This window comes from Poecile atricapillus, chromosome 14 (assembly GCF_030490865.1).
Source record: "Poecile atricapillus isolate bPoeAtr1 chromosome 14, bPoeAtr1.hap1, whole genome shotgun sequence".
Classification (NCBI taxonomy): domain Eukaryota; kingdom Metazoa; phylum Chordata; class Aves; order Passeriformes; family Paridae; genus Poecile; species Poecile atricapillus.
Genome location: NC_081262.1, coordinates 3,612,772 through 3,638,800, shown reverse-complemented (window position 1 = coordinate 3,638,800; position 26,029 = coordinate 3,612,772). Strand labels below are relative to the sequence as shown.

Genomic DNA, 26,029 nt, shown 5'->3' with positions numbered 1-26,029 from the left:
ACTGCTTCATGTTTGTTAAGACATTTAAATGAATTTAAAGTTCTGGCAAGTGACCACTTGGCAGAGAAACCAGCAAAGCGTGACTCATCAGTTTTTTGACTCCACTGTTCTTGCTGAGTCACGCCACGTCGGTAGCCCTGAAGCTCAAACACAGCAGGATCAGAGCTGATTATCACACTTGGGCCTTTGCCTGCTCTGTCTGCCCACTGCAGATGGGCACTCATCTTTATCTCTGAGGGCCTCCACCCACCTCCTGCACTGCACTACTCCATCCTAGGAAAAAATTTCCACTTGCTTCTTGCCCATTGCTTTCCAGAAACTTGACTGTTCCCTGTGAATTAAGAGTCTCATTTGGCAAATGGATTTGGTGCTGCATCACACACACAATTACATCAGTATCATCACATGGCTGAAGGGCAAAGAAAGCAAGTTTTCCTAGTAACACCAGAAATTAGATTCCAGAAAAATGTGGGCTAGTCTTCACTGTGAATGAAAGTTCATTGGTTTCAGCACTTCTGCTGCCACAGGGCTCAGTGTGCATCAATGTGTGTGCTTGCAGGTGCACCTGCACACATCTCCCTGCAAGCAAAGCACAGGGCTTTAACAATTCACCAAAACAACATCTCTTAACATGTGAAATCTAAAATCAACTCCTCCACTGCAAATTCAGCACTCCCTGACCCAGGAGTGTCCTAAAGCACCAGAACACTGGATTCCCAGCAGAGCTCTGTAAACGATTTCTTGCTTGATTTGGGTAATTGTCTTGTGTGAAACCTTGCTCCTCATCTCAGGACAAGCCATGCAGGCTGGGGCCATGTCCATGTCACCACTGCAAAGTCAGTGGTAAGAAATGTATTAGTGCTAAAAAGGAAAAAAAGTTCCTTTCACCAGCAGGGAGCTGGAGCTTTTTAAACCATGGCATTACATCCAGTCAAGCAAAAATCAACCATAAAGACTATTCCAGCTCCCTCTTTTATTTTTAAATTACCTGTAGACTGGGAAAAGAAAACCAGAGCTCAAAAATCAAGTAATGCTTGAACATAATGAAATTTCTAGGGCTTTATACACTTAATTAGCCAAGCCAGGATCCCTTAACACCAGCATCTCATTAATAGAGGAAGCCTGAAAAAATTCCAGGCAGAAACTATGTGTTTGTTCCAGGTTTTTGCTGAGCATTGAAACCTCTTTATTCTTGTACCTTCTTCTCATTTAGCTCCTCAGCTGCTGCTCCCTGGCACTCTCCCTTTACAGTGACCTCACTGCTGAGAGGAGGCAGCTTTCAAACACTGGCCATTAATCATAGAACAAGCCTGGAGTGTGAGCCCACTGCATTCTCTCATGGATCCAAGGCACATCCCACTGTCAGATGGAATGGAGACAGTCCTTACCCTTAGTGCAAACACCACGTTGAACAGAATCATGGTGGGCATCTCTCTCTTTGGTGAGGGGTCAGTTTTGGATACCTGAAAAATATTTTTTAGAAAATCCCATTGGCTACTGTCAGTTGGAGACAATAACAAAGGGAAAGTAATAAAAATACATTAAAAAGCCCAAGTTAAATAACAAGCTGTGAAAAGAGAGCAGACAAACCAATTTATAACATCAAATATGACTTGCAAAAACTAGAACTATGATTTTGTGTTTTATTGGAGTGTCACAGTTACTCTATAACACTGCCTTTGCTGAGCAAGCTGTGAAGAATTAAACCAAAGCCTTTTGGTCACAAGCATGGAAATGAGTGTCAGTTAAGACAGCACTCTTACTTAGTGTCTTTGTTAATATATTTAGCATCATTAGGGGCCTTAGGTTTAAATTCTTTAGCACAGGTGTCAGATATACTGTCAACAGAATTCCACAGATTTCTCATCTCAGGCCACACCTATTCCTTCCTTTCCTAAATTCCTGTAGCATCCTGCTACAAGCTGCTGCTTTTATAGACAAAATATGCTCTAGAACAGCAGTACTAAAATAAAAGGTTTGATTTTTCCCTTCCTGCAGGATTTCAAACACATTATCCAGCCTCTCTATCCTCTTTGTAGCAGAGAGCTCCATCTCTAAGGCAGATTCAAACTTTCCAGTGAGAAGAAACAGTTTAGACAAGCAAGTGGAATTTGCACAGCGAGACCAACTCCAAAGGGAGCACGTGTCACCACAAGATGGAGCACAAAATGCAGAGGACATTCCCACCTCCCCTGCAGCTCCCTGCTCAACACCCACCCAATCCCAAGTGCAAACAGCTGGAACCTGCCAGGCCAAACAATAGTTGGTCTCTACCTAAAGCGTGTGCAGCACCTGAGCCAGGGCAAATACAGAGCAGCATCTGCCCTTCCCACAGATTCTGAGCACCAGCAGGGCACTGCTTGGGACTGAACTCCAAAATCTGACTGCCTGCACTCAGGAGTCTCAAAATTTAGAAAACTAAGAGGTGATAGGTATTTTTTGGTTTTTCTTTTGTTCCCTAAAGTGAAAATTACCACTCTCCCATCACTGCCTTTCTGACAGAATGTAAAGGCAGTTACTGTGTTTATCTGTTCTGGAGTTACAGGTTCCAGGATCTCTTGTGAATTCCCAAGTGTAAGGACTGATCCTGTTCCTTCCTTAAAATCAAAGAAACTACACCACCACTAACATCAGTTGAGATGCAGGCTAGATTTCGCATCACCTCATGACCAGAAAAAAAAGAGGACTGAGCTGGGAAAGAAAATGCTGAAGGAATTTGAAGAATTCAGAACATTGCTACAGAAAAAAGCAATCTGGCACACAGGATTAAATGTTTGTGCTCTTGTAACTCCTGAATCTCATCAGAGTAAGAATTTGCTGAGCTGTCCTGTGGATTAATTTACTGCAGTATGAACTTTGAGGAAATGTAAAGCAGAGGCTGCTGGGTTACTCCAGACACTGCCTGAGCTCCATGGAAAAGCAGCTCCCTCTGGCTTCCTCCTAACTGCAGGAGGGTCCCAAATTTAGACTGACACAAACCAGCAGAGATGGCTGCCACATCTAGAAGATTCTTGACTCTAGAAAGTTCTGGGGTGTCTCCTCGGGTGATAAGACTCACTCAAAAAGAAGTTCCTTCTGAAGTAACAAAGAAAGTGTTTACAGCTCTTTATAACTTTATTTGCCAAGATGCAATTTTATTTAGAAGTGACATTTCATGCAATTAGGATTAAACTGACTGGAAAGAATGTACAATAATAAGTGGTGAAAAAAATGCAAATACAAATTCTCAACCTCATTTATAGCACATTTAGGAAGTTGGGCCTTTCAGATGAGATTAGTAAAATAAAGGAAAATTATCTGAGGGAGAACAGACCACTGCTGTCAGAGCCTTCAGGGCACCAAAAGGTCTTAATGTCCCTGGCCAGTCCCAGCTGGGTTCCCACACACCCCCACCCCCAGCCACACAGCTGGGAGCCCCAGTTAAGCTCAGCCCAGGGCCTGGAGCTGTGCCTCTCTCCAGGATGGACCCTTGGTCCAGTACATGCCACCCTTGTCCTGTCTCAGGTCCCAGTACAGACCCTGGGCCTGGCTCACCATTTGCCCTGTCTGGGGCTGCTGATGGATTTGTACAGCTTGGACATATTTGAATCCTGTCTTCCAAAACAGTTTAACCTTTTCAGGACTGAGTCTTGGTGATCCTCCATGACATTTCCTGTAGACTCACAACTGAGTTCCCAAAGTAGCATCTTTTGATGCTTTAGGTCAGCTCCTTGCTGGGTTTAAAGCAGTCTGGTCCTCTAAATATCAAGAAACAGTTACCAAAAAGCTGTTTCCACCTCTAATTATAGCTAGAAAGCAGGACAGAATTGGCAAGCAGACTTCTTTTTCCCCTGAAAAAAAGGAATGACTTAGCAAATTTGATGAAAAATGAAACCAAAGCAGTTCAGTGACAGGGATCAGTGTGGATTCAGAGATTATCAAAACCTAGTTTGTTCCTACAGTTGATGAGGAAGAAGTAATAGGATACAGAATATGAGGACACAGAGGCACATGAACTCTTTCCTGGATTTAAGCAGGGCATTTTACATAGCCCAGGTAGAAAACTGCTCTCATTCTGAGCACCTAAAACAGGCCAAAACATGGAAGAAGGTCTCAATGCAAACAGCAGCCTGACTTGGTCCACGAGAAAACCTTAGATCTCTTTCAACATCCTACATGTTCCCTCTAAGTCTTGTGGATCACCTTCAGCCTCGGGAAAAGTTAAAAGCCAAACATGGCTGACGCAGCTTTTAGCATTTGTGAAGGTTTTCACCACCATTTGTGGTGTTTTTTTAACTGCCACACTAATTAGAGGTGCTAAAAGCTAACTTGCAGTAACTAAAATAGTGAGAAACAGCTTTTCGAGCTGGAGTGCCCAATTTTAATTCTCTTTACTCACACTACTTCCCTACAGTAACCAGAAGAGTTTCTGTGATCACTGACAGCTCCCTCAGTTTGCCACTCACTCCATTAACACACAAGTAAGCAAAAGACAGCTTGGAGCATCAGGAAGTAAAACCAGGATCAAAAGCCAACATGCACATTCTGAATTCCAGGTTTCCCCACTAAAGCCAGGCAGTTTGTGAAGAATGCAGGTCCCCAGAGGGGATCTCATACTGTACCTGCCCGAGAGCATGCTGGAGCAAGGTGGGATGGCCAACAAAGCGAACATTATCAATCTTCAATTCAAACTTTTTGCCACACATATCTGACTTGGTAGCCAAAATTGTTGCCAGGATGACATCCGAAAACCTTGAAGAGCAGAAACAGAAGTTATTACAGTTTTCAAAAAGCATCCCCCCAAAATATTCCTCCAAATACAGATATATTTAACTCCGAAGATTTTAAGGCGTTGCAAATTGTGACTAGATTGCTGTACCTGGAGTACCACCAATTATGGAAAATTAAGGACCCCTAAATTACATCCCTCAGATCATCACAATTATAAAACACGAAGCATTCACAACAAAGACTGCAGGGTCATGCTCATTTAATTACATGCTCAGCAAAATACATTGAAAAGATTAGATGCAGTTTGCTTAAATATAAAAACAGCTGGAGTTAGCCATTGTCTGGATTTAGCTGCAGGTTAATGAACTCACTAAGCAACTACATATTGACACAGCCTGTCACTCAAGCACAACAGAGATCTTTAAGCCACCCAGTATGGCAGAGGGGAAGGCAAGAAAGAGCTGATTCAATTAGAAGAAACACAACCAGTGCTTGTCCTTCCTTTCCCAAAGCTCATCAGTGACATTCCAAGTTCCTCACTTAACAGATCTCAACCTGTGCTCAGCAGACCACTGGAACCTTCCAAGAGCTACCTGGCCTCACCTGGGCTTTCTCATTTGATAAATCACATTCATACAGGGCAGGCCCTGCCCAATGCCAGCCACGGGGTTACTGAATTGCTCTGGACTGGTGGGGGCAAAGCAGCAGCTGAGAGACTGGAGGGCAGGTCTCTACAAGGGGTCTGCCCTGTGAAACACAGCCACTGCTGCAAAAACAGCTAAAAATCCAGTGTGACAAGGGAGGATTTCCACAACTGCTCTCTCTGATGGCCTCACAACATTGGTCTGGTCTCCACCAACACTTGTTCTCCTCAAGGTGTCCCCTGGGACAGTGAAGCCCAAACCCACAGGGAAGAGAACCTCAGCTGTTAGAGTATCCTTGTTGCTCTAGAATAGGAGCAGTGTGAGGTTTGTTATTAACAAGTCCTCTGCTCATCTGATTTCCCAGAGGCTCCTATTTAAGCAAATGAATTTCAAACCACTTTCTGACGAGAGTCGGTTTTTAAGAATGAAAATGTTTATTCTGTTTTGTGTATTTACACCCAGGGATGTGTGTCCCTGGCAGACCACCCCCCCACAGCAGGCAGGTATCCCAGATAACCCAGTATCACTCAGAGAGGAGGGCAGGCATGGGTGTGTGCTGTGCTCACCTTATCTCTTGGCCACAAGTGAGCCCTCCATACCCAGAGAGGCAATTAATGTACCTTAGTCCTGCTTCCCTCTGAGTCATGGAGTACTACAGAAATTAAGACAAATGCACTCAAGGACATGGGGAATTTATTTTATTTACAAATACTGGAGATGAAGGACCACACAGGTCAAAACTGCCAAAGGCCCTGGTGCTTGTACAAACAGGTCACTCTGACCACAGCACACTGCTTATGTTTGGTTTATGGAAGGAGCAGCTGTGTACAAATTTCCAAATCCATGACTGCTGTGCTCCAAACTCCAAGCTAATGGCAAGCAGAGACTAGCCAGAGACTCCTGTGGCACTGAGCCCATGCTCCTCAGCCACTGGGCTGCACAACTTGGGAAGTTTGGGAGGAAAGGGCAAAGCAACCTGGAACAGGACCTGGACTGCCAGTCCCTGGAGATCACATTCAAAATATGAAAAAAAGTCACCATGACAGCAGTGAGCTTCTCCTCCTCTTTTTGTCCTGTTCAGCTGCTCGTTAATAGGCTCCTCATGGAGCCAGGAAGATGGGAATAGCAGTGGATCCAAAAGGAGCATATGTTTTGGGGGGTGAAGGGAGAAGAAGAGCAAACTAGAAAATGTCGGCTTCCTAATAAGAAATTAGTTACCCTTCCCTCCTCCAGCCTTGGCAAAGGATACCTGGGAGGTGAAAAACTGATCATTCTGATAACTTCCACAAGGAATTACACCAGCAGATCCTTTAACAGATAAATGTGGTGCTAAAGGTAGGAATCTGGCAATTTCCCAGGACAGCTCTTGACACCAACAGCCCCTGTCTGCCCTACCTTGCATGTGGCTTTCTGGGGAGGAAGAGATTAAAAGGCTGATTTTGGAAAGTCCTCAAAATCTTCTCACTAGCAGAAGTGACAGACATCTAGTACTTCTCTGTCTGGGAGAGTACTGGAATTGCAGCCAGAGGATATGATTAGGGACAGATAATCCTGACACAGGTGCACCTCCTGTCACCATAGGCTCTCCCAAGAGTCACCTGGACTCCAGCCCCATTCTCCTCTGACTGCCTGGATTAATAGTTTTTGGTCTCTAAGTTTTTTTAATCCCCAGTGCTCTACTTAATTTTGACATTCCATAGGCCTCAGGACAATAGAGAAATCAAGGAACAGCAGATGTGTTATTCCCATTACTTCAATTTGTGACGTCAGCTTAGAAAGTAACTCTTTTACCGTAAATATTTCAGTAAACATTTTCCCACCTCTGGGGTATGTTAAGATGACCTAAAAACACTGGCTTCTGAGAGCCCAAGAGTTTGTTAGAAGCAGATTAGCTTTTGCAGTTGGGTAGTAACCCTTCCCCTTTTATGAGATTAGTCTGAGCATTGTGAATTCCAGGGGGAAGCAAACCTCTTCTGTACTACGGAATTCAGCAGGCAGAAAGAATAAACAATAAACAAAAGCTTTGATTTGTCCAAAATATTCTACCTCTTGTCTCCTGAGCACAACTTAGCAACAGCACACTGAAGAGAAGGAGGGAAGTTTCAAACACTAACTCATTTCTTCCCCCAAGAATGGATCATAACTTTTTATATGCCACAGGAATTCAAAGCAAGGCTTTTATAAAGAATTTTTCTTTGAAGTAGTTTAGATCAGGATCTGAGTATGTAGGTGAGGCTTATGTGTTAAGCAGGGACTAGGGATGCACTATTTTTTTTCCTTCTGGGGCCTGGAGTTAAGCACTTTCCCCTCTATGTGTGCAATCATCCCATTCAGCTGAGTGGGGCACCAGGAACAAGCAACCACCCACAAACCTGGGTCCTCTAAAGAGCTCTCCATCATTACCCTGGGATTAAATAGTTTACTCACTGATCTGTACTTTCAAGTCATTTCTCCTCAGAAAACAATTTGAATTAGGGCTCATTGTTGGAATAACTGTAATGCCAAGGCCATACTTGTTACATTCCCAGAACCTCCCAGCTTTTCCCAATTCACAGACGGGACAGTGCCACACCCATTCTGGATTCCCTACAGGAAGCACAGAGATGTTAGTAGGACCTTGGTAATTATCCTGGCAAAAACCTTTAGCAACACATTTCCTACAGACACTGTGATTTAGCATATAATTTTCTTATCATTCAGTGTAAAACAGAAACCAGAAACAAAAGCACAATTAAAAGGATGGTGAGAAAAGAAAGCCATTCTAGACAAAAGTGATTGTTTAGAACATTTGGTCTTACCCTGAAACCAATTGCTCATCAGTTAGAGGACATTGGTCTCTGAAATGGGAACATGGCCATAAACACAAAACAAAACACAACAAAAGAAAATAAACGAGGCAAGTACACAAAATACAAAAGAAAAAAAAAAGAGATAATATTAAAAACTAGGATGGACTATTGAGGGTTAAAGTCCTGTAAAGGAAATATAACTGTTGAGGAGAGTCAAAAGTTAATGGAAGGTGAATTCCAGGGATATATTGCAGGCTGTTTGACAACATGGAGAAAACAGGCTAAGGTAATTTAGTCCTTGCACTAGCAGTGGCTGCTGCCATGTGTATTCCCACAGTACACAGCATTTATGGAGTTGATTTCCATGGCACTTCTAAATTCATGCTTACCTTAAGCGAAACAGAAGAGGTTGCAGCCTGATTTAGAGCAGATTCTAAATCTCAGTTTCTTTCCTAGACTATCATTTCCACCAAAGAACCTCCCATGCAGCCCCAAATGACCCACAGCTCTTCCCACTTGGTTCTAGTGCTTCCATACCCACAAGATTTAGGACAAGAGGATGCCAAGGGTTATTGTTGCAGGATTCTGTGAAGGGCCTGGCACACACAGCCACCACTGCTCCTGCAGGGATCCACGCAGCAGGCACAAGGCTGGCCAGACTCAGAGCACACACATTAAGTCCTTCTCTGTCCTGCTCCATGTCCCAGACAATAAACACAGCTTAGGAAGTGGAGGCTGAAAAAATATACAAGACAAAGAATCCCAAACCCTTCTTTACAAGAGATGTACAGAGCAGGACTCTGTTAGCACTGGCACTCACTTTTGTATCAGAAGCACCTGTTTCCATTTTAACAGTCAGCTGCCACTTTTTCCCTCAAGATAAAAAAAAGCCTTGTTTCCTGAAACAACTTCATAAATGTACTGAAAAATGAATCTGATAAAAGCTTTATACTATCTCACAGGAGAAAGAGGAGACAAACTGAAAACCTCCAACAATTACTTAATACAAAACACATATTTCTGCCAGTCACTTTTCAGTGGAAAGAGAACCTAGAGAAACTAAATGACACACTACACAATGGGGTGATATTACAGGAAGGGTGTTTCAAGGAATGGGTGGATGAATGGAAAAGCACAGGCTTACAGAAAGGAAGCCTTTCAGAACAAATACAAGGAAGAACATTGGAGTCCAGTGAAAGAGGGACAGAGGAAACAAATGTTATCACAGGAGAACTACTGTTTGTTAGAAAGAGACATTCAAATCCTTGTTTGTCAGTAACTTGGGTTTTTTATAACAGAAAATTTGCTAAAATTCTTTCAGTCAGTCAGCTCTGCTACTAAAAATGCAAAGTCTGCTGTAACATATGTTACTATATGTGCTTCCTCATTAGAATATTTGCTTGCTGGCTATACCACCTTCAGAAAAATTACCAAAAAAAACTTCTATTTCAAACCAATTTAGCATAGCATTATCTTATGGCTTCAGAGGAGTAATTGCCTCATATTCTTTCAGGGGAAAGAAAAACAACTGGCAGGCATGTCCATAAACATTGGGAGGGGGTGTATTCCTGGTAGAAGATTCAGAAAATGAAGGATGTTTTTGAAAAGTGCAAATGATGAAAGTCTGAGAAGCCAACGAAGAGAGACACTTGACAAGCAATTTGTTTTGACAGTGACAGTCTTCTGAATACCTTTTTGTTGCATGGCCATGATCAACACACCTCAAACACTTTTGCTGCTCAACTTGCTTTCAGCAGGAAATAAAATATGTATTCTGAGAACCCAAACACAGTTCCATTGAGCAGAAATTAATACAGGCAAACACACCCCAGTAACCCAGAGGAAGGATTATCATGAATAGCCTGCCATTGTCTCTAAAAAACCAAAAATCAGAACAATGACCAGGAAATTTAGCCTAGAGGCTAAAAGAAATCCAATTATCTATACAAATATGCTACATGGAAATGGAGTTAAGGCACCTAAACTGATCTAATTTTGTCCTTCCTAAGAGTATTAAGAAATACATCCACCTGAACTGCTCTAGGAAAGGTCAGCTCCAAAGTAATTGATCTGGGTTCCAAACAGCTCACGGGGAAAAAAGCAACAGTAAATCTTACCTAGGACACAATTGGTGCTAGATTGCTAATAAATTGAAGACAGACACCCAGTATAAAGATGGATGACCAACCCTCTTAGGAACCATTGCAGCTACAAGATAAATCTGAAATAACCTTTGTACTGAGCATGCAGTGGGAAAAACCCAGCCCTACAACATTACTGAACCTGCCACACACCACCACCACCACCAACTCAACCTACTGGTCTGCCCACCCACAGCCTCAGTCTGTGCCACCAAAAACACCCATGGGTGCTCCTGACACACAGGGATTGAAAGGAACCTCTTTACAACTCTTCCTCAACAAAGTCTTCCAAAAATAATACAAAATCACTTCATAAATTACTTTTATTGTGGACAATTTCAGACAGAAAATCATCACCACCAGAAAACAGACTGGACTTGATGCTGATGAACTCCCTCCATGGACTGAGTGCACTGAGTGTCCAGGAAGGGAACTGCTGTGCTGCTGAAGGATCTTACAGGGATGGAGCTGCCACTGAAGGAATGGCTCTCACAAAACCAGTTGCTCCATTCCTAGTTTCTGATCTTCAATAGAAACACACAAACTGAAGCAAAAATTCATAATGTTGGTGAGAAAAAAATCAGTGATGATACTGGTGTCACGGCATATGAAAGTTAAACTCCCTTTCTTTCCCAGCTTACAAGGCAAATGCATCTCCCTCCCTCCAGGGGATCTGCACTTTTCTGTGTCCAATCTCCCCTTAGAATGTCTTCTGTTCCAAGGCACCAACTCCTAAAATTACCTGATACAAATCAAAGTTGGAGCAATCCATTGCACAGTTTTGAAGATGCCCTTTTGTCTTCTGCTGGAAGAAGCATCTGTGTACTTAAAACTTGAATATTTCTTCCACCTGTATCAGTCAGTGAAAAATACGAACTCTGCCAACAAAGCTCCTCTTGTCTAATTTAAATTAACAACATTCAGTATATAAAGAGCATCAGCATGTTCTTCTACTAACAGGTACCACTGAAGAGGACACATTTAACTGCTACATCAGTTGTGTGGGATGCAGGGGACTTAGGAGTGATGATTGCACTGCTGCTGGGAAAAAGCTTTCAACAATCAAACTGGAAACAAACACCATTTTGAAAGGGATTTTTAATTTCAGAAATCAAATGCCCAGCCATGTAAGCAGCACCAGCAGTGTGCTGGAGTCCAATATCCAGCATCTAGAAGAAATAAGCTTTCAGAGCAACAGAAATGCTGCTGCTCTTCTATTTCCCTTTCATATGCATGGGAGATACAGACAGATCTGAAAACTTTTATTAGTAACAAATACCTGACCGGGAGATTAAGCATGAACTTTCATGCCCAGTGTTCTGGACATGACTACAATGAGACAATCTAAATACTTGTTTAGTGTAGGTTTCAGGAAAACACCAGCAGTTTTCTCACCTGACCATCATTTGAAATGATAAAAGCTTTTCGTACATCACTGCAGTAACCATATATTGTTTCACACTAATTCAGCAACACAGGCAACATACAATAAACACAGCCACACATTAAGTGCTTTGCCCAACCTGCCAAAACGGCACAGGCAACAAGAATCAGTGTCAGACAGAAGCTGGGATCATTCCAACATCTTCTTAATCTATCTAGGGAAATTCTAGAGCCAGGGGTTTGAACAGCCACCAACAAAATCCCTGGGATAACCAGCAAATGTGTGCACTGAGCCCTCTTGCCATCCACAACCCTGTCTGAAAAGCCAGTCACCAGTTCCCAAATACACAAATGGTTTGATCCCCCTGGAGCTGTGCCCTGTCCATACTGCACTCACTGGACACACAACCAAAGGTTGCATTGGAAGGTTTCAAAGGCATCAGAAGAGGCAGGAGATAGAAATGATCTCAGGCAAAATGTGTTTTCATAAGATCCCAGTCCTGGAAAACCAAATTAACTGATGATGTTTACAGTCATGTAGGTGATTTCAATTTCAGGTAAACCATTCTCTGCCACAGAGGTAACAGCAACCTTACTTTTTTTTTTGGTTGGGAGAAAGTGATGATTACTTCCTTAGTACTTTTATAAAAGAGAAGAGCAGCAACTATCCCTTTTTTATTAATACTGCAGATTAAACTACATATCACAAAAAAGATCTGCAAGTGAACTATGGGCTAGCAGACTAAAAAAAACATTTTCTCTCCCAGATTTCTCCCGTATCTAGTAGTGATAAATTTAGAACCACACAGCAGATTTCAAATGCTCAACAAAAACTAATTAGAAGGTCCATCTATACATACATGCTGAACACCGCCTATTTTCAGTGTGTTCGTTACCCTCTGATTTCCTGTACTTAAAAAACTCTCTTCAAGTATCAGTTTCCTTTTGAGCCACTGTGTCACTCCACTGACACAACAGCAGCTCTGTCTGGAGAAACAAAATTAGCTATTCACTAGTGCACAGCAATTCCATATGACTATTACATGAGCTAGGAAAGAAGTTGAGGCAAACGAAAAATATATCCAATTAGAAGTAGGCAGGTAAAGAAAAGTGGGATTTTACCAAAGGATTAATAATCCTAGTTTTGAAAAGGTAATATTACCTTTCTAATGATCACAGAATAGCTGACCTATACCTTGCCCAGAAAACAAAGATTCAGCAGCATTCCCCCATGAGACAGTCCTCTTTACTAAGCACTAAGTTGCTCATAATTTGATATTAAAGCATTTTTTGCCAGGTTGTCTTCTATAGAGTCCAAGAGAATGTGCCTAGGAAGTAGGAGGCAAGAGAGCAGGAGGCTGTCTCTCCTCCATTTCAACCTCTTAGGCCAGAAGAAATGTTTTCCCTCCTACCTGGAGTCCCCATCTTGATCTTCTGTGGTGTCACCAGAACCATTCACAGCATATCGACTCCTTGGCTTGTCTGAAGCAAAGAATAAAGACAAATTTACCCAGGAACAATCTGCTTAATGTGTGTTTGTATATTTTTCTATTCTCACTCAAAAGAACATAAAAAAGATAGGAGAAAATTTTTATCCTTCAGGGGATGAAGAGGAGAAAGTGAAACATTCACAGAAACTGACACAGGTAACAGTTCGCAGTTCAAGAGTGAAAAGTAAAATTCTGACCAATGTAATTTCCCTCCTTGTTGCTCAGGTTTTGGGACAATTATAATGCTCCCACAGTCACAGGAAGGGAAATCCTTTACTGACAAAAAGTGGGAGTGGGGTGGCAGGGAAACAGTCAGCAAAGGAAAAAAAAAAAAAAAACAAGTAATCTTTCAGATTTTATCTATAAAAATGGAAAGGGAATTAGAGATGATTCCTCATAAACTGACTCACAGCCTAAGCAGGGAAGTCAAACTTCTCCTGACACAGCCATTAGCACACAGCCCAAATCACACAGCTTCATCACCCTGCAGCACCTTTAGGCTCTGACACTGGTCCCAGTCCAGCCACAGGCACTGTCCCAAATCGTGTGCCTCCAAGCAAAGGTGCTACCACTGCTGGTACCCGAATAGTCACGGTCCTGTTTTCCAGGAGAAATTAAACCTCCTCCAGCACACTATTCAAGACCACAGACTAAAGTTTTGTCATGTCTACCCATTATTGGTTAAAGCTTACAGTGTTTACTGAACCCCTTCTTCAAAATCAGTGCTTTCCTTCTCATCCTGCCTCCTCCTTCCTCTGCAGCTCCCAAAACCCACGGGCTTCACCTGCCCCGGGGACAGCAGTAAGGCACCAGGTGGATAATGACACCTGGCAGGAATGTGGTTCAATTGAGGTGAGATGGGAGGGGGTCCGGGGCACCTGCAGGGCAAGGCTTGAGTGGGGCAGAGTCCCATGGGGAGCTGGGAGGGGTGCCAGGTTCTCATGGCCAGTGTGAGGGAGGGGTGCCAGGTACCCACAGGGAGTGTGAGGGGCGTGTGTGGGATGACAGACACGAGAGACAGTGTGAGGCTGTGGCGGGGGGAATGGCAGGTACCCACAGAGAGTGCGAGGGGCGTGTGTGGGATGACAGACACGAGAGACAGTGTGAGGCTGTGGCGGGGGGAATGGCAGGTACCCACAGAGAGTGTGAGGGGCGTGTATGGGATGACAGACACGAGAGACAGTGTGAAGGGTGTGGCGGGGGGAATGGCAGGTACCCACAGAGAGTGTGAGGGGTGCGGAGTACCAGGTGCTCAGAGACAGTGTGAGGGGTGCCAGCCCCCATGGACAGTGTGAAGGATGTGAGGGGGTTCCGGGGCCCCACGGGGGGTGTGAGGGGTCCGTGTGGCCCCCAGGGGATGATGCCAGGCCCCGGCGGAGGCTGCTGCGGGCGTGGGACAGCCGCAGCTCCCGGTGTCGGCACTTACTGTCCTGCGCGGCGGGGTGCTCGGCGCCGCGCTGGAACGGGAAGCGGAACAGCAGTTTGTTGCCGCGGCTGCCCGAGCTCACCAGGATCACGCTGATGGGACTGGTGCTCTCGCCCATGCCGGCTCGGCTCGGGCTTCCCGCAGGAAGGGCCCGGCCGCGGCGCCTTCCGCTTCCGCCGGCACACGGCGCGGCCGCCGCCACCGGCCCCGGCGGGGACAGCGCGGCTGATACCCGGGGCCGGGGCCGCTGCCCGGGGCCGGGGCCGCTGCCCCTCGACCCCACGGCCCGTGCCCAGTGCAGCCCAGTGCCCTCAGTTCTGACCGGCATCTCGTACCTCCGTGGCCAGTTCCCAGTATAGCCCAGTGCCTCCAGTTCTGACCAGCACCTCACATACAGCCCCATCCCCATTGCGGCCCAGTATTCCCAGTTCTGACCAGCACCTCGTACCCCATAGCGCCATCCCCAGTACAGCCCGGCGCCCCCAGTTCTGAGCAGCACCTCACAAACAGCCCCATCCCCAGTATAGGCCGGTGCCTCCAGTTCCGCCCATTAACTCATGCCCCCACAGCTCATTCCCAGTACAGCCCAGTGCTCCCAGTTCACACCAGCACCTCACACACAGCCACATCTCCAATTATAACCAGCACCTCACCCACAGCCCTGTTCCCAGTACAGCCCAGTGCCCTCAGTTCAGATCAGCACTTGACACCTACTTTTTCTCAATCATCCCACTGTCCCAACACCACTCCCTGTTCCACACACTCCCAGTTTATTCCAGTGCTTCACATGCCTGCAAGCAGCACCTTCCAGCTCAGCCCAGTGTCCCCAGCACGGCCCAGCACCCCCATTTCAGCCTGGTACCCAGACAGTGCATGGTGACCCCAGCCCTGGACCCCTCCACAGGGATCCTGGACTGCCCAATGCTGTTAGTTGGCCACTTTGAGTCATTTGTGGGCTTCCAGACATTTCAGTCATTAACTCCAGAACTTTCCTGAGAGCTGGTAGCAAAGAGCAGCGAGGGCTCATCATCTCCCCCACGCCCAGACCCCCAGAGGTTATCATCCTCATGGAAAGAGTGGACAGGCACTGCAACTGCCCAGGGCAGTGGGAGAATCATAATCCCTGGAAATATTCAATAAACATGTGGATGTGGCACTTTGGGACATGGTTTAGTGGTGGTTTAATGGTTGGACTAGATGATTGCAGAGAGCTTTTCCAACCTTAACAATTCTGTAATACCAGGGTGGCTGCAGGGGGGCAGCTGTGGAAATCAGACCTGTGGGCTCCCCGTGCTCATGGAAAGGCTGGCTTGGGCTTGTTGCTCATGTTCACAGTTCTGATACACCCTGCCTATGGTTCCTGTGATTTTACTCCTGCCTCTGGATTTGGAAGGGTGACATTACTCCCCTGGTAGCAGTCTTGGTGCCTTTGTATTTTTTTTTGTTTAACTGAGATCAGAAGTTATCAGTCATTATATTTGAGGATGCCCTGGGGTTTTATGCAAATTTTCTGTATTTCACTGCATTGCTCAGATGCTTGGGCACTCTGAGATATCCCCACTCTGGGTTTTGCTCTGCAGTCCCCCCAGGGACATGGGACAGAAGTGGGTGGCTGAAGAGGGAGATGAGCAGCCCCAGCAGGGTGTAATCTGCAGGGCCATTCTGCACAAGGCCAGCGATAATTATTGAGCAAGAGAAGGTGATGCTGAGGGGAGAGAGTTGTCCTGGGATGATTAAAGACCAGTCATGTTATCACAGCAGAGCACTCCTGGTACACCAGCACTGGGTTGTCACGTTAAAATTTCAGTGTGTCTGCCTCAAAATATAATTTTACTTTCTTAAATAATAAATTATAGGTCTATCTGTCATTCCCAGCTCTTGGACATTTAGCTGTAGTTTGCCTTGTCATTTAAAGCAATGATTGCACGTTCTTCAAGCCCTAGTAGGAAATTAAAGAGTGAAGCCAAGATTTAGACTCCACTTTTCATACTTTAAAAATTTAATATGCCTCAAATATTTCAGAGTTAAAGCAGATGCACAGAATTCTACTTGAGGGCAGGGCAATTCCAGTGGATAATACAGGCCCATGGGGAAAGTTACCCCTGATCTCACAGTGATGCCATTCAATCTGATTTACAATCAGGGCTGTTGGAAATTAGAGTCCTGCCTTTACAATTAGCTAACAGGTCTGTTGCCTGCTTCTGCTGTTTAAAATGAGAAACCCTGGTGGCTGGCTTTTGGAACAGATTTTGGATTTAAAAAGACCTACATTAATTAAAAAAAAAAAAAAAAAAATCCCCTTTGGTGATTTCCTGACAAAGATTCGTGACCTGCCCATGGACATTCTGCAGTGGGGGTGTGGATCATCATGAGAAGCAGCAGCAAGAGAGGAAGGCAGGCTTGGTGGGGTTTCCCAGAGGACATGTCTTCACTGCTGGCCCTGTGACACAGGAACAGCAGCAATCACGTTGTGTCCAGCTCTTTGCATTCCTGAGGCCAGGACCCCCTTGTCTCACTACCCCGTGGGTAGCTGCAGCCCTGGGATGAGGAATTTGGCTCAGAGGTTCATGCAAAGCTGGAGGCAGTCATTTTCCATGTCACACTGTGTTGAGGATCAGACTTCTCCCACCAAGCTTGTTCCTGAGGAGTTCCCACAACAATCCCCATCACAGCCCTGATCCTGAATGATCAATGAAGTCCTTCCAGCACTGTCACCTTTTGGCTGCTCTGGTTTCTGTGATAGTACAGGAGTAACTCTCAGAAAAGGAATTAAAATTCCATCATGATTTCAGTGATGATGAATCCTCCTGTGCAGACATCCCTCTGTGTGCACACAAATCTTAATCCTGCAGTCACGGAGGAGGAGTGCCCAGGTTACGCAGAATAGGAAGGAGTGCTGATGGTCTGTGCCTTATCCCTGTGTTTATCTGGGTCACAGCTTGGTTGAGTAACCCCTGATTAAAAGCACTCTCACTGAGGAGATCTTGGAGCACTGCCATGCAATGCGTCGTGTAAGAGGCAGCACTTTGGGGAGGAGACAAAGCCATTCTGTAAATGGATATTTCACAGCAGCATCTATATTTTCAAAGCAAATTTTCAATGGGAAAACTGCAAGTTTTGAAAATGTGTGTAGCAAGGAATGATGAATACAGCCTCTCTTGGAACTGCCATCCATTTAAGTTGTATGAACTGAATACCATGTTGTCCATGCCCTGGCTCTGCCTATGCTGTCAGTGACACTTTGAACTGGGGATTGCACTGCTCTGCATCTGTGTAGCCAGAGTGGGCTCTGAGTTTTCAGAGGATGTGTATGGCACTATCAAAGGGAAGGTATACAAAGAGCCCTCTGATAATACTCCCTATAGTAAAGCAATTGTCCTCCTTGGGTCTCAGGTGAGTCTGCTTTTATATCCCCTCTTAAAGTGAGTAAATTACCCAGCCCACAGTCAGAAGGACTGAGGAGGAGCTTTGGCACTGAACACAATCTGAAACTAAATTCCAGAGGAGTTGTTGGCCTCCACAGAGGATATGATAATTCAGGATCCCCAAACCCAGCCAGGCTTGCAGACTCAGAGGCCCCAAGTGCTTTGTGCCTACCTTTTGGGAAAGCCCAAGGTTTATTCTAATTTGTGTGACAGATGGCATGCAGAGAAGCTTAAACCAGAGCCCAGTGCAGAGTATAAGGGGTGGGTCGGAGTCCTTCTGCAAGTGCCACTTGCCCCAGCAAAGTGGGGACACCAGAGGATCCAGAAGTTGCTGTCTGACCTCATCCCTGGTTCTGACCCTACCACTGGTCCATTCCCACCTGAGCCCAGGATGCAGTGGCAGAGGCACAGCCCCAGGAAAGTATCTTTGTGTCTCTTTGTAGAGTATGGATCAACTCCTCCAGGCAGTGGAGTCTGCCCAGAGAGGAAAGACTTATCCCTGTGCGACAGCACAGAGGAGAACCCTGCCATACACACACACACATGTGGGTGCCACCTCAAACCCAGCGCCTTTGCAGCAGCACAGCTCCCTGTGGCTCCTTAGGAGCTCCAAGGCCAGTGCACGCTCCTGTGTGACACCTGTGCTTTGGTACAGGTATCCATAGGCTGGACATGACCCAAGGATCATTTCATCCCTAGAAGGGATTTCCCTTTAGCAGGAAGAGCTTGGCTGGGGAACACCCTCTGTGGCAGTGGGCAGTGCTGCTGTCAAATGCAGACATCTCTGGCTGAGACACACAAGTGTGCAGGGCTGCTTGGGCAGAGAACATTATCTGACCCCTCTGGCTGTACCAGCCAGTGCTCTGTGCACAGCTGCAAGCTCTCAGTGGTGATGTCAAGGCTGCTGTAGTTTATCAGCATGGCAAACAGATTTACCTCTGCTTTATGTGCTGGCAGTATATTTACTCTCAGAGGTTCTGCAGCAACTGTCTCCAGTAGGGTATTTCTTTGACACTTTGCCCACTTATCTGTGATTACAGACCTGTGCTGGTCTTCATTTTGCTTGTTTGGTCCTTACCTGCCATCTGTTGTGGGACCAGGAGCTCCTATGCATGTCCAGCACATAGCACAACACAGCCAGCACTAACTGGAGTGCTGAGGGCTATTTTACAGTGCAGGGGACAATTAACAATAAGATCACACAGTTAGAAATCAAAGGTGTGCAGTCTGAGAATTACAAAAAAGAAATCTGACTGGGCTTTCTCACACACACATTTTTCTAGCACCATACTCAGTTTCACAGACTCTATTCCTGTATCCAAAGTAATCCTTCCTATCAGTACTGTTACAGGCAGCAATTGTAAAGTGAGTCCCTAATTCTTTGCAAGAGGCTAGAAAATTTAAGTCCTGAAGGAAATGGCAAAATCTGCACTTACTTTTTAAAAAATCAGGATTTCATTTCTCCTCTGAACTACACTACAGATCTCCCAGCCAGTCCTACCACTACCTACAAAGCATTTTATGTGAAATACTGCACATGGTGCAGCCACATATATTGGAAGTGGCTGGGTCAGAAAGGCCCAGAGCCTTGTGCTCACATCTGTGAACCAAGGGACAAAATGCAGATTCCTCTCCAAGCTCCTTAGTATGCTGGAGTCCACATGCTCCTCAGCTTACAGATGTGGCTTAGTGCTTCATCAATGGAATTTTGCAGCATTTTCTCTCTGTTCATGTATCAATATGTGTCCAGACAATTTCTTTGGACCACACAGCCGTTAGGTTAAGAAGCAAGAAGCTGATAAGGCCGGCAGGCAAGGAGGGCAGTGTGCTGACCCTTGCTGAAGTAGCCATTGCTTCTCGGGAGATAAGCGTCCCCCACTCCATGAGCGGCCCTCTGGAGTGACCAATGAGTGTGGACAGGCACCAAGCTCTGCTCCCCCCTTCCCCTTTATAACCAGGGCTGCCAGGGTGGTGAGTCCAAACCTCTCTGAGCGGTCACTGCAAGGGGACAGAGCCAGCACCTCCTGCACAATGACGCTGACCCAAGCCGAGAAAGCCGCCGTGGTCACCATCTGGGCCAAGGTGGCCGCCCAAGCTGATGCCATTGGGGCAGAATCACTGGAGAGGTAAGGCCCCAGCAGGCCTCCAAAGAGGGCTTTGCTATTGGGATGCATCTCATGTAGAATTTAGGTGAGCAAGAGCAGGCTGGGACGAGGAAGACTTGATGAAGAGTTGTGCTGTTTGATATGTAATCTTCAGGAGTTATATCTGTGCTGCTAAATGCTTCACAGTCTAGCAGTAAACCATGATTTTTTAAACAATTTAATAGGATTTTTTTCTCCTTATAGCCATACAGAAGAATTCATTGCCAGAGGCACTGGTGAGGAATGCAAAAGTCATTCATACTCGGTGTCCTAAACACCATTATCCCTGTTAGGGGGTAAACTTGAAGTGGTTTATTGTACAAGTGATGCACTTTCTCTTACAGTTTTTATGCATTTAGAGAATAGCTATCCACTAAATTCACTGGATGCTCAGGTTTCATTGTTCCAGTTGGTAAGTAACAAACTGTTAGGAAACAAGACAGCTGGACCCCCTGCATGAAGCATGGCACAATAATTCAAAGTCCATACCAATTAAGCAAGCTGGCATAAAAGGGTCTGGAAATTATCAGAAATTCTTGTTATTCAAAGTGATTTAAATGCTCTTTACAGCTCAGCATAAAGTATTGTGATCCTCCTTTCAGGATTCTGAGTACCATTCATATCAATTCTGGTTTGTTCATTTCAGTTTGAAGGTCCTGGAAACTTGGTTATAATATAATACAGGAAATTTGGTGACAAGTTGGGGGTTTTATTTATTAAAAACAAAACAAAAAAAAAACAAACCTAAAACTACATTAAGTTTTAAATAATTTTTAATTCTTCTCTAGTACCTACAGATAAACCTGCTGTCTAATCTGCACATGCTGCAGAAGGTTTACACTGCACTTGTTCTGAGGTTTCACCACCTCACACCATTTCTACTGCTCACCCTCTTCCTCATGTTCTCCTCCAGGCTTTTCTTCAGCTACCCCCCGACAAAAACTTACTTCCCTCACTTCGATCTGAGCCAAGGCTCAGCTCAGCTCCGTGGCCACGGCTCCAAAGTCATGAACGCCATCGGGGAAGCTGTGAAGCACATTGATAACATCCGAGGGGCTTTGGCCAAGCTCAGCGAGCTGCATGCTTACATCCTCAGGGTGGACCCTGTCAACTTCAAGGTGAGTGAGCACACAGGGGTGGAAACTGCCATCACAGAATTAGAGACCACAGGTCATGTGGGCTAATGGCAGCTTGATCCCTGACTGCTGCTCAGCCTGTTTCTCCTATGATTTTTAACCTGAGATTGGGTCTTTTAATCAAAGTTTTGGGCCAGTGGAGGCAAAGAACTACTATGGGGGCTCCCGTGGTTTGTGTTAGACAGACTCAAATCTCTGCTGTTTCTGCTGTAATTCATGAATCTGCCTCATACATCAAGCAACATCACCTGTCTTGAACAAAGTTTTAATAAATAATAAACAGTCCCATTTTGTTGCACTTGAGGAAGGAAGGGCACATGGAGGAGGGAGTGGGATCAAGCAGTGCCTTTTGCCCTATACAAAAGACAACTGTGCTTCTTCACTCCCATCTCAGGCAGCAGCACTGCCTGCTTGGGACACGTAGCTGTCACCCCCGAGCATGCTGGGCCCAAGGTCCACTGCAGACCCCTACACTGATACCTGGTACTCATTGTGATGGATTTCATGCTGCTTTCCCTTACAGCTGCTTTCCCACTGTATCCTGTGCTCCGTGGCTGCCCGCTATCCCAGTGACTTCACCCCAGAAGTTCATGCTGCGTGGGACAAGTTCCTGGCCAGTGTTTCATCTGTTCTGACAGAGAAGTACAGATAAATGACCTCAAAAGAGGGTGAGGGATGCCCATCCACAGCCCAGCCCTGCTGCCACAGGCTCTGATGTATCACCTCTTCCTGAGCAGCTCTTTAAATCCCTGCTGCAGGAGCTCAGTCATCTTCAAAACCCAATAAATAATTCAAATGTGAGCTATGATCTCTGTGCTTTCATCTCAATGTGTTCTGCCCACACCTGACTGTTCAGGCAGGGGTGTTTTGAAATGTCTACAAAATATGGAGGGGGAAATACTAGACTTTATAAACTCATATACTAATTCATATACTAATGAACTCATACTAATTCATATGCCAGTTCGGTGGGGACAACATAACATTCAGTGGGAGCAACATAGCATTGAACAGAATGGGCTGGAGCCCTGTGACAGCAGCTGCTCACCAAGGTATATCCACCACAGTCTGTTTCCAGGCTGACCAGGAAAGAGTCTTTTACCCTGCTAGGACACTGAAGGGACCCAGGTTTTTGCCTGACCTATCCAAATCCCATTCCAGCCTGTTGGGAACCACACCTGCATTGCAGTACAGGGTATTGTCCTCTCGTGCCTCTCTCCATGGGGTATGGACGTGGTATCTGATGTGTTTCTTCTTTGGGTTAACTCCACTGTGCAGCCACTGCACCCCAGCTGCCCACTCACCTCCCCCCCTCCCTGCAATGGGATGAGGTGAAGGGCAAAGGAGGATAAAGGCAAGAAAAATTGGGGGAGTCAAGATCAAACAAATAAACAGAAATAATTGTTTAGTAAGTGAAGACTAAGTGGAAGCACAGAGAAGAAAACAAAACAGGGGATGCAAAGACAATCACTCACCATATGCCATGAGGAGGCTGATGTTCAGCCAGTTCATGAGCAAAAACAATGGGGAACCGCCCTAAAACTCCCTCAAACCCCTTCTTTTCCCTTTGATTGCTGAGAATGGTGTTACATGGTATGAAGTACCTCTGATTAGCCTATCTGCCTGGCTGTGCTGTCTCCCAGCACCTCAAAATCTATTCCCTGGGTGGGGGCAGAGTGAGAAGCAGACACAGTCTTGATGCTGTGCAAAGACTGCTCAACAAAATCTGGAACATCAGCCTGTTACTGGGGCCAGTTTGACCAACAGCCTGAAGCACAGCACCATGTCAGCTCCTGTCTCAGAGACTTCTGGCATGAAACAGTGTGTGCAAAGCCTTCAGCCTGCTCTGATGGCCAGCCTGAGCCAGCACTGCAAGTGGCAGTCCTCATCTCATCCATGGAATTTAGGGACTGTGCTTGCACAAGAGGGAGAAGGGTGATGTGAAAGCTCTCAGGCCACCAAATGGCTCTAAACATGTCACCACAACAGCTTTTAAAGCATTCTGCATCCATGGATGTCGGGTAACCTGGAAGTTTAAATCCATGTCTTCTGTGCTAGGGCAGCATCTGGTGTGTAAGGTACACCTTACCCCGTGTTTGCACCAACTCCTTCCTGCAGAGGCTGAGAGAAGGATGTGAGAGAAGGAAATGGCCTCAAGTTGTGCCAGGAGAGCCTTAGCTTGGATATTAGGAAAAATTTCTTCACTGAAAGCATTGTCAGGCACTGGCACAATCTGTACAGGGCAGTGGTGGAGTGCCTGTCCCTGGAGGGATTTAGCAGATGTGTAGATGTGGCTCCTGGGGACCTGATTAAGTGGTGGCCTTGGCAGCGCTGGGGGAATGGTTGGGCTCAATGATCCCAGACACCTTTTCCAACATTAATAATTCTATTATTATAAAATTCTGCTACTGTATGATCAGCCACCATGCACCCTGCAGGATTTCCCAGCATTTATGGGGAGAAGCAGGAGCACACTTTGGGGTGGGAAGAAGGGAAGGAGTCCAGAACTGACAAGCATCACAGGATTGACTTTGGGAAGACCATGAACCCAAAGGGGAGGTTGTTCCCTGTCTGGGTTTTTCTGGAAGGCCTTATTCATGGCTCCTACTCAGAGGCCCTGGGGCTCTTGGGGCAGAGAAGGGTGCCAAAGTCTGGAGGGGACATGAGACACTTGTGGGACCTACCTCAACACCCTCAGAGCCAAGGAGGACCCTGGTCCATCTGTGGGGAATGACAGATCACAACAGGAGGTTTGAGGACATGCCAGCCAGGGTGGACAAGGCTGCAGTACCCATGGGGCATGCCCAGGGGTAAGGTACCAGCCTGGTAAGGTGCTGCCCCCTGCCCCATTCTGGTGTTGGGCTGGTGCAGTGGGGCAGGACAGGCAGCCAGGCCCTCCAGGGGCCTCCTTAGGGCAGGGCCCCCCCGAGGTATGCGGGGCCCCCCAAGGCAGCGCTGCAGCCGCTCCCAGGGCCCGGCCATCCCCTCACCCCTCAGTGTGATAAGATAAGGCTGGGTGGAGGTACCAGCAGCTATAAGAGGCGTCCCTGCGGGTGCTGCTGCCACCAACCCCTGCCCACTCTTCCAGCCGCCACCATGCTGACCGCCGAGGACAAGAAGCTGATCCAGCAGATCTGGGGAAAGTTGGGTGGCGCCGAGGAGGATATCGGAGCCGAGACCCTGTGGAGGTACAGGCCTGGGGACCCCATGGGAGAGGGGGACAAGGGGTGGGAGCCCCACGGAGGGGCCAATGTGGTGGGTCTGGCTGGGGTCAGCACCACTGACTGTCCCACTCCCCCAGGATGTTCCACGCCTACCCCCCGACCAAGACCTACTTCCCCCACTTTGACATGTCACAAGGCTCTGACCAGATCCGTGGCCATGGCAAGAAAGTGGTGGTTGCCCTGACCAATGCCATCAAGAACATCGACAACCTCAGCCAGGCTATGTCTGAGCTGAGCAACCTGCACGCCTACAACCTGCGTGTGGACCCCGTCAACTTCAAGGCAGGCGGGGGATAGGGATGGGGAATGGGGCAGAGTTTGGGGACAGGGGTCAGAATGGGGGGACAGGGAACAGGGGATGGGGAATTGAGACTGAGGGACAGGGAATGGGGGACAGGGATCAGGGTGGAGGCCGGGAGATGAAGGACAGTGGATGGGGGAGGAGGATCGGGGTTGGGGTGCAGGGAATGGGGTGCAGGGGGTGTGGGACAGGGACAGGGAGTGGGAGGGGGACATGGGGGCTGTAGTGGCTGTGCTAAGCCCCACTTTTCCTTGCAGTTCCTGGCGCAGTGCTTGCAGGTGGTGCTGGCTACCCGCCTGGGTAAGGAGTACAGCCCCGAGGTGCACTCTGCCGTCGACAAGTTCATGTCTGCCGTGGCCAGCGTGCTGGCTGAGAAGTACAGATGAGCTGTCAGCCGTGCCTGTGTGCCATCAATAAAAAAGACTCTTTTGCTGCAGTAACGTGTCCGTTTGTGCTGGGGCTGGGGGCTGGGGTGGGCTGGAGTGTGGCTCCTGCTGGAGAGAGGGGTGACAGATGTGTCATGGGAAGGGCAGCACCAGCCCTGGACTCCCTGGGTGTCCCCCGGGGTCCTGCTTGCTTCCAACCCTCCCCAGCACGGGATACAGCTGATAGCAGGACCCAGGGAATGGAGCTGTGCCTGCATCCCTCCAGGGAGCTGGGCCAAGGGTGCACCAAGACAAATGTGATCCTCGCATTCCCTTGAAGGATTCCTGGGGGGTGATGGGGGTGTAGGATAAATCCTGCCTGTCTCCATCTATCAAGATGGCTTTCTAGGACTTCCTTAGGAGTGCTGTGGGAGCTAAGTGCTTGCATGAGCTCCAGAAGCAATCTGAGAATTCATGGAGTGAAAAAAGTCCACCACAGACCATTAAGCACAAAGACTGTTCTGGGACTCAGGCTCCTGAGCCACAAACCCCAGTCAACTGCCAGGGAAGAACCTCCAAACATGCCCCACGTGTCTGCTCTTCCCCTGGGACCTGGGCAGGGTAGGAATAGGACAGGCAAATCTGCAATCCAGCATAGGGACACTGGTTTCAGGACTTTGGAGCCTGAATTTTTTAAAAATCAGTGATCACAGGTAGTGGGCTATGAGATACTAAACTAGCCCTGAGTTTGCTCTGTGCTGTGACACCAGAGGGAGGAGATGAGATCCTGCAGGAGAGAGGTGCCTGAGTGTCCAGGTGCGGGCAGGAGGCAGGTGGGGGCATGCAGGGAC

The 26,029-nt window shown here is 46.8% G+C and overlaps 3 protein-coding genes across 11 annotated transcripts in view; 2 read left to right on the top strand and 1 right to left on the bottom strand.

Annotated features, from left to right (window-relative positions):
* Positions 1-14,770, bottom strand: part of NPRL3 (NPR3 like, GATOR1 complex subunit) — a 41,327-nt gene extending 26,557 nt beyond the window's left edge. For 3 of the 9 annotated variants that reach the window (XM_058849369.1, XM_058849371.1, XM_058849372.1), the window contains exons 1-5: positions 14,584-14,742; positions 13,080-13,149; positions 8,153-8,191; positions 4,602-4,731; positions 1,389-1,463 (exon numbers count right to left, since the gene is read on the bottom strand). In XM_058849369.1, coding sequence (XP_058705352.1) covers positions 1,389-1,463; positions 4,602-4,731; positions 8,153-8,191; positions 13,080-13,149; positions 14,584-14,701 — 432 coding nt within the window. In that variant the 5' untranslated portion in view covers positions 14,702-14,742. Of the gene's footprint in view, positions 1-250; positions 525-1,388; positions 1,464-4,601; positions 4,732-5,313; positions 5,767-8,152; positions 8,192-13,079; positions 13,150-14,583 lie in introns of those variants that run through there. The other 6 variants (XM_058849373.1, XM_058849375.1, XM_058849376.1 and 3 more) reach the window with 6 other exon arrangements.
* Positions 14,771-19,447: 4,677 nt separating this feature from the next.
* LOC131584356 (hemoglobin subunit pi) lies at positions 19,448-23,367 on the top strand. The gene is made up of 3 exons (XM_058849387.1): positions 19,448-20,134; positions 21,066-21,270; positions 21,812-23,367. The coding sequence occupies exons 1-3, from the start codon at positions 20,040-20,042 to the stop codon at positions 21,938-21,940; spliced, it is 429 nt and encodes a 142-aa protein (XP_058705370.1). The 5' UTR covers positions 19,448-20,039; the 3' UTR covers positions 21,941-23,367.
* Positions 23,368-24,318: 951 nt separating this feature from the next.
* LOC131584357 (hemoglobin subunit alpha-D) lies at positions 24,319-25,249 on the top strand. Its single transcript, XM_058849389.1, has 3 exons — positions 24,319-24,476; positions 24,590-24,794; positions 25,071-25,249. Exons 1-3 carry the CDS (start codon positions 24,385-24,387, stop codon positions 25,197-25,199), a joined length of 426 nt encoding a protein of 141 aa, XP_058705372.1. The 5' UTR covers positions 24,319-24,384; the 3' UTR covers positions 25,200-25,249.
* Positions 25,250-26,029: the final 780 nt, after the last annotated feature.